Below are 8,618 nucleotides of genomic sequence, written 5' to 3'. Positions count from 1 at the left end.
TTCTCAATCAATCCTTATGACATCAATGCTTATCTACATCTTCTTTCTAAAAAATTAAAAAAAAAAACTGAATTTTTATTTAATAAATCCCTAAATTTTTTTATTTTCTAATTAAATAGATCTCTTAACTTTTAATTTTAGATTTAATAGGGAGTTGATAAATTCAAAACTTTAAAAAATTAACTAACCTATTAGATATTATTTTTAATTTTATCTCTAATGAAATCATATACTTTTTCCTTCGTGTATAGTAGAACCCTGATTTAGAGAGGGAAAAAAAACTAAATTCGAAGGCTAAATTTATAGGTTTACAATTGAGGACTAAATAAACACAAACTTTGAAGTTCAAAAACTAAGTTAGTAATTTAGCTATCTAAATATGTCATAGATTTATTAAACATAAATTTGAAATTCTAACGATTAAGGTTAAAATCACTTTTTAGTCCCTAAACTTTCATAGAATTAATAATTTAATCCATAAACTTTGAGTTGTAATAATTTTATCCTTATACCTTGAAATTTATTATAAATTACGTCTTAAACTTTAGCATGTGACAATTTAGTCTCTATTGTGATTAAAAAAAAAAAACTCACCAAACTTAATTGTCAATTTTGATTATGTAACAACTTAGTATCCATAGTTTTATAAAAAAAAAAACTTGGTCCTTAATCATCTTATCAATCTACATTTGTATGAAATTTCATTAAATGTCAAAATAAGGATAACTCAACAATAATTGACGTGACCTTCATCCCTATAGTTTAGGAGTTCAATCCCACATCCAATTGTTTTACAAAAACTAAATAAATTTTATTAAATCTTAATAATATTTTTACATAAAAACTACCACAACTTTTGTTAGGGACAAAAGAAATATAAAAAACAACTTAAAGTACTGCGGCTATCAATATTTAGATTGAAATCCACCTACCGGAGTGATCTTTCAATCCATCAAATTCAATTAATGTCTTCGAACATGATTAGTAAGTTCGTAGTACATAGAATTATAATTGCCGTTAAAATAGGAGAATCACAACTAAACTAATACTTTTAATTTTTAGAAAAATTAAAATTTATTAAAATTTGGAAACTAAATCATTATAAATTTGATCCGAGTTTTTTTTCCTTTTTCTTTTTTTTAAGGTTAAAAGAAAAACTCAAGACTAAAATGGTAATTTAAGTTATATATTTAACCGAAAGGAAAAAGGAAAAGAGTGAATTAAAGGAACAATTTATGATGGTGGAGAGAGGTTGGATCTGGGGATGGGAAGATGCTACAGAATATTCCAGTGAGACAATAATATTTGCCCCCACAATCCGCCACCTTCTTCTCCTCCGCCCAATCATCTTCCTTCCTTTTCCAATTTTATTTTTTGAAATCTGATCGTTCGATTTCATTATCCATCGAATCCCTTCCATCCATCCTTATCCAATTCCATTCCCCCTTCCAATTTTGCCCTAAACTATGCTCTGATTCACTGATTCTGCTCCCCGCTCCCTTTTCCGCGTTCTTTCACTATGGCCACTCAGCTTCAGCCTCAACTTCCTCCTCCGCCGGACCAAAACCATCTCGAAAAACTCGACGTCTTCAAGATCAAAGGCAGAGACAAACAAGGCCGCCGCATTCTCCGCATCACCGGAAAATTCTTTCCAGGTTTCCCCGCTCTCTCTCATTTTTTTAGCCATTGAGTTTGAATGTGTTCGAGAAGCATCTGCATATTTACTTTTCTATTTTCTGATGCTGTTTTCTTGCTCTTTTCGTCGCGATCAAGTTGATATTCTATCGTCATAATCGGCGCGGGCTGTGGATTTGAATATTTTTCCGTAATCTGCTATAATTCGATTTTCTTGCTCTGCTTTGCTTCGATTTTACTTGCTCCGTTTGATCAATTTGATTTTCCGTGGAGAAGTATGCTCTGATTCTGTTTTCTTGCTCTGTTCGGTTTATGTTTTCTTGTTCGTTTCGATCGAATTGAATTTTCGTCGAGAGGCATCTGTGGATTTGTGTTACTATGCTCTGATTCTCTTGTCTTGTTCTTTTCATCGGAGAAATTGAAATCGAGTTTGTGCTTAGTTCCTGTATATTTTTACTGCTTAACTCCGATTCTAAGTTCTTGCTGTTTAGAGCGATGAGATTGAATTTTCGTTATCTGTTTTGAAAATCAGCGCGGATTGTGAGTTTGGATGTGCTGAAAAAGCATCTGGAGGAGAAGATCTTCCCTAGGCTTAAGAACAAGCGTTTTACGATCTTGTACTTTCATACCGGCGTTCAAAGGAGCCAAAATTTCCCCGGAATCGCCGCCCTCCGATCAATCTATGACGCAATTCCGGCCGCCGTCAAGGCTAATCTCGAAGCCGTGTATTTCGTTCACCCAGACCTCCAAGCCAGGCTCTTCCTCGCCACTCTCGGCCGCATTTTCTTCACCAGCGAGTACTATTTTCTAACCTCCCTTTTTCCTTCAATCATCTTCACTTTTTCTCCATATTTTTTAATATAGTAATAATTTTATTTCTCTTTTCAAAATTTTTATGAATATGTAAATTAAAACAATTTTTTTTGTTTTTTTTTCCGAATTTTAAAATAAGCTGAGTCTCACGATTTTAAGCATATTTTTAAAAATACTTTTTTAAAAAAAAAATTATATCCATATCTTATTTGTCAGATCTAATAATTCCCTTATTCGTTTACTATTTCTTTTTTTTGTTAGAATAATAGCATGAAATTATAAATTTATTTGATAGATTTCAATCTTCACTCAACTGATAATTTATTAAATGTTTTAATGAAAAATTACTTTGAAGATTACAAAACCTGTATTAAACCTTCCTTTTTATTTTAGTTTATATATATATCTTCATATGCATTATATGTTGAAAATAAATATTCCCAACCATATATATCAAATTGATAAAAACAAATATGTTATATAAGTTTAAATTATATTAAATTAATTATAAAGTAATAAATAATCGAATGTAATAAATAATCGTAAGAGCATTCTTGGAACTTTATGTAAATTTAAGACATTTTCGAGTAGAAATTCTACAAATAAATACAATTATTAAAAGATTCCTATATATCTATAAAAATAATATTGCTACAAAATAAATATTGTAATATAAAAATATCGGACATCTATAATTCCTAATATATATAATTACGAGCATCTAAGATTTCGATTATTTACATTCTCAAAAAATAAACGTCCCTCGATTAACCAAAAAACTCCTCATTTAATTCATTACTCTTAAAGTTTTAACACCTAACATTATCTATGAATTTAAAAAAGGGGTTAAACATTTAATAAAGTGAAAATGATGGAATTTAGAAGTATTTCAACGTAAAGAAAAAGTAGGAATAATCATTGATGATGTTATGTTGGTAATATTAATTTTATGGTTAATGAGTGGGGAATATTTGAATGTGGTAGGGTATATGGAAAGGTGAGGTACGTGAGTAGAATTGATCTGCTGTGGGAGCATGTACGGAGGAACGAGATCGAGGTTCCAGAATTCATATACGATCACGATGAAGATCTTGAGTACCGTCCGATGATGGACTATGGTCTCGAGAGTGATCATCCTAGGGTCTACGGTGCACCCTCGGTGGAATCCCATGTCTACTCCATGAGGTGCATTTCATAATTTGCTTTTTCTTTTTTCTTTTTTTTTTTTTTTCCTGAAAAAAGGGCCTTTGTTTAAGTGAGTGTGTTTGGATCTTTGGCCCTTTTTTTTGTTTTTTGTTTTAAGCACTAGACCAAGAAGTGCTTGTATATATTTGTGGTTGTATAAAACAAAGCTATTGGTATGCGTAACTGTATATAGCCTTTTAATGATAAATAATTCTAATATTTAGTTGTTTTAGATGTATTTTCTCTTAATTTAGGTACATCTCGGACAATTACACTTATCTTTGTGCATATTATCAAATTATCCATTAATAATTTGTCATTTTGTAAATTTTGCTTAATTTCTTTTTAGAATATTTTAATATTTTTCTTATGTGAGTGGTGAAAAGGAATGCATACAGATTAGTGCATCTTGAGATGCATCTAAGTATTGCCTTTTTTTTTCTTTTACAAATCAGTTTAAGTATTTGTCTATATTTTATATCTGTCAATTTTTACTCACATGAACTAAAAAATATGAGTTTACCTAAATAAAAAAATATACACAGCGCTTGAATGTAGCTTATTTATTTATCTATTTATTTATTATTATTTTGACAATAGGTAGAATGGGATGGTAAAACTATAATGATAATAAAAATTATTAATTATAAATTAATAGAAAATTTTATATGCAAAAAATACTAAATAAATTGAGTTGTATGGTGTATACTGCCTTAAAAAAATGAGTTAGTAGGATGAAAGTTAAGGGGAGGGTTAGAGCTCCATTAGCTTCTTTTTAAAAATGATATTGAGTACACTAGTATTAACACACAAAAAATATTGGTTGAAAAATACTTTGGATTCATGAACTTTTATGGAAGTAATAATTTTATTTTTCAGTTTTGATTGGTAATGAAGTCCCTATATTTTCAACTTAGTAGTAATTTAATTCGTATATTTTATAATTTGATTTAAATATTATTATGCTCTAAAGAAATTTCTTATACATGTACATCGTTAAATTGATAAGAAATCAAATTTATTTATAAACTATAAAGACTAAGTGGCTATGTAATAAAAATTGACACTCAGTTCAGATGAATTTTTCATGATAAGGATTAAATTGCGAGAAATTTAAAAGTTTAAGAAATAAATTGTTATTTTTATGAAAGTTAAGGGGCCAAAGGTGTTTTACCCCAAAAAATTATAAAGATAAAACCATAAGGTAAATGAAATAAGTAAGATACTTTTGTTGAAGGGAATCAAATTCCTAAGGAAGTGTGTGATCACCTAGCATTTTGAAAAGTGATTGTATAAAACATAAAAACAATGAACAAAATCTCAGAAAATTAGGATAAACATTCAAATAAGCCTAAGCATGCTCCTAATAAAGAATGAGAGAAGAAAAGAACTCACCCTTGAAGATTCCCCTTTCTTCACATTTTCCTCTCCTTTGGTCACGAACAAATTTGAACCTCTCAACGAACAAAGACACTAGCGCAAGAGCTTCCCGTTATGCTCTAGGATTCCAAGGAGCTAGATGTATAGACTCTAAGACCTTGGAAGAGGGAATGAAGGTAGAGAGAATGTCCTTGAGAGTAGAGTAGAGAATATGAGAGTGCATGCTAGGGCAACTTTTTCACAAAAAACCCCTACCCTAAATGGATTATAATGGTATATTTATAGCCTCTCCAAGTTTTCCACTTTCTATAATTTGTTAATTGATTAATTAACTATTAATTAATCAATTAACATATGAATTAAATAACTATATATATTAAATCATATTTAATATAGAGTTAATTAATTAACATAAATATCACATATTTACACTAGCCTTCATTCTTCTTTATTAGAATCAATTAACATATAAATTAAATAACTATATAAAAATTATATTTAATATAGAGTTAATTAATTACCATATAAATATTTATATTTAGATGCATACATCTCTCTTATACTATTATTTTATATGAATCCAATTCATATAAATATAATATTCGAATCTCATTCAAATATATCTTTTTTATATAGTTTAGATTATATATCATATTTATAATTAAGCATATTCTACAATATATCATAATACACTATATATTAATCATATTAATATAAAATTTCTTTAAGTAATTTGAACAATTCAAATCATTCATCGTTATTATCCTTAGTGAGCTAATAGAAGGCCTTATGGACCTACAAATTAGAAACTTCAATGATATGAGATTAATTAACAAAACTCTTTAATTAAATTAATTAATATTCATTAACTACCAGTCATTCCACTAAAGACCGATAGCTACGTCACACCCCCTTCCGAGTTTACCTCTTAACCGAAAAGGAGGCGTGAGGACAATAGATACCACTCTTTCATGACATCTATTGCCCACTCTACTAGTTCGTTTTTAAACAAATAAACTCGCAGCGGAAATTTTAAGAAAAACAACTGAAATATAACTTAGAAACCAATTTATACATTTTTAAATAAACTTTTACAACAGTAGTCCCACCCTAACTACAAACTTAATCTAGTAACAATCTCACTCATGGCAGACCTCAACTTCTCGCAGTAACCTGGACTCCTCTGCTACCTATAAGGAAGACATGAGAGAAGAACGTGAGCTTTTAAACCCAGTGAGTGGTCACAGTTTTACAAGTATTTTTCAACTTTTATACATATAAACATATCACAATACAAGGTTACTACACAAACCTCCATCTTGAATGAATCTGTTCTCAATCCTACCTACACACATGGTAGATAGTCAAAATGATTACTCATTTATAACTACCCATATCCTTATGTGCACATAGATCCCCTTCTTATGGGCTCAGAAGCTAAGCTCATCGGCCCTCTGACCATCCCATGCAAGGTTTCTCTCACAGACTCAGGAACTAGACCTCTTGGTCCCCTGACCATCCCTTGAGATTCTATCTTGAGTTCAGGAGCTAGGTCCCTTAACCCCTGACTATCCCGACCACATGTTCTCCTCGTGGTACTAATCATTCATTCATAACAATAGCATATAATTTAAAATATGTTAAAAAGACTTAAGTAAGAAACCACTCACCATGATTTATTCGGACTGTTCTCTCTTCCGAAGTTCACTTAGTTTCCTCTGGCCTCCTGTCGAACCCTATTTCAAATTCATTTTGAAGCTCAGATTTCTCATTATTCCAGACCTTATTTCGAGACGCTTCCTTCTACAAATATGTTTAGAAGTACTTTAACTTGTTTACTTTAAAATTTGCCTTGAAACTTCAACTCGAGACTTCTGAGTCTCAAATTTCCTCCACTTGACCCGATTGTCCCTTTTTCTGTGAATACCTCTCGGTTTCCTTCAATTTTGACAGCTCTTCACTTAGAATTTCCTTATAGCAACCCCCATACAAAAACTACATTCAATTTAAGAGACTGATTCAAGAATCACCTGATTTGCACGAGTAGTTTAAGAGAACTCCTCGTTTGAACTTGGTGTTGCTGTCTGCCCGCACAGCCTGAACAGTACTTGTGCCTTCTACCTTGATCAACGCAAGGATTTCCACTATCAACACAACCTACCTTCTAATTGACGTAAGGCTTCTTCCGACTTGCTCCCAAACTCTTTTTTAAGTGTTTCTTAAAGTGAATGTGTGTTGTGAGCTGAAGTAAAGACCTTGGTTGCTATTTATAGGCGTTCCAACTCTTCCCAGTGTTGAAACCTCCTGGTGGTTTCCATGCCTAAGTGTTCTTTACTTATGCTGCCAATGCAAACCTTTGCCACATCCAGCTTGAAGTGTCTGCACCACCTTCATCCAACGCAAACCCTTCAGCTTGCATGTCTTTTCATGCATCCACCTCAATTTGCATGAACTCTAAGACATCCCTTTGGTATCCACATGTTCGGATAAATTTATCAGCTCCATCTTGCTCTCTAAGTTTTCCTTATCATCGCATATCTCCTTCATGGCCGCATATTCTTTCGCACAACTTACCTTTCGTGCATACGTTCATTAAGATCACCGCATGTCCCTTATCGTATGCCACTTATACTAAACTTGACCTATGCACCTATGTTGTCCTTCCTAACCTCGAATGTCTTAGCGCATAATCAGTCGTAACGCATAGCACATCATCACCGCATGGCCAAGCTTTATTAATGCATGATCAGGCCCTTCAACGCATAACCAATCTCGGCCATAACTCTTAGCCAACAACTTCCATGCGCCCAACATGTTTCTCATGTCCCACCTAGTCTTATGCGTTCAACTAGCTTCTCAAGGCCAATGTTTAGTCCAAATGACCACATTCTCCTTCCCTTGCCCAGCCTTATGATTGGCGCATACCTCATAGACCATCATATAACACCTTCATCGCATGGTCCTTCAAGCCTTGCCATCACGTGAGCATCGCACAGCCTTGTCACACTTATTGCATAGCTTCAGCGCAGATTGTCTTGCTTCAGTGTGTAGTCCCAATGCACATCGTATGCCCATCGTCGCATAACTTATTGCACGCTGCCTAACTTCATCGCATAGCCCTAGCGCGCATCGAGTACCCAGTGCCTTGCGCTCATTGCCGCACACTGGTCAGTATGCATGCCCAGCCTCAATGCTCACCTTGTGCTCATCGTCTAGCACTCGTCGCTTATCGTCTAGTGCTTATCGTGTAGCCTCGCAAGTAGCTATGTGATCACCCTCGCGCAATGCCTCAAAGCCCAGCGCCCACACTTGCATGCAACTGAGCACTCACTCCCTACGCACAACGCCTTGCGCCAACGGTCTTGCTCGTGCGCATCCGCCAGCGCCTTGCTTATACTTGTTGCACGATAGCCCTTCCTCGTTGCACGATCATGCCAGTCTCTTGCTAACACATGGTCATTTTGACATGTCCCTCGCCTATGCTTGGACAACCCCTTCACACATCGTTCAGTCAACATGCATCCACCACTTAGCCAACAAGACACATTATTATTCGCCTAACCTCTGAATCCAAGACCAACACCTGCTAATGTCACACATTAACA

The 8,618-nt window shown here is 33.4% G+C and overlaps 1 protein-coding gene across 1 annotated transcript; it reads left to right on the top strand.

Annotated features, from left to right (window-relative positions):
* Positions 1–1,246: 1,246 nt before the first annotated feature.
* On the top strand, positions 1,247–3,844 carry LOC120091903 (ganglioside-induced differentiation-associated protein 2). Its single transcript, XM_039050061.1, has 3 exons — positions 1,247–1,655; positions 2,168–2,432; positions 3,433–3,844. The coding sequence occupies exons 1-3, from the start codon at positions 1,520–1,522 to the stop codon at positions 3,644–3,646; spliced, it is 615 nt and encodes a 204-aa protein (XP_038905989.1). The 5' UTR covers positions 1,247–1,519; the 3' UTR covers positions 3,647–3,844.
* Positions 3,845–8,618: the final 4,774 nt, after the last annotated feature.

This window comes from Benincasa hispida, chromosome 11 (genome assembly GCF_009727055.1).
Source record: "Benincasa hispida cultivar B227 chromosome 11, ASM972705v1, whole genome shotgun sequence".
NCBI classification, from domain to species: Eukaryota; Viridiplantae; Streptophyta; class Magnoliopsida; order Cucurbitales; family Cucurbitaceae; genus Benincasa; species Benincasa hispida.
This window is presented reverse-complemented; position numbering and strand designations above follow the sequence as displayed.

Bases quoted from the DNA above. Each gene is read 5' to 3' on its own strand.
- LOC120091903 (XM_039050061.1), top strand. From the start codon at position 1,520: ATGGCCACTCAGCTTCAGCCTCAACTTCCTCCTCCGCCGGACCAAAAC. The intron at 1,656-2,167 runs GTTTCCCCGCTC...TTTGAAAATCAG, and splicing joins CACCGGAAAATTCTTTCCAG to CGCGGATTGTGAGTTTGGAT. The intron at 2,433-3,432 runs GTACTATTTTCT...TGAATGTGGTAG, and splicing joins CGCATTTTCTTCACCAGCGA to GGTATATGGAAAGGTGAGGT.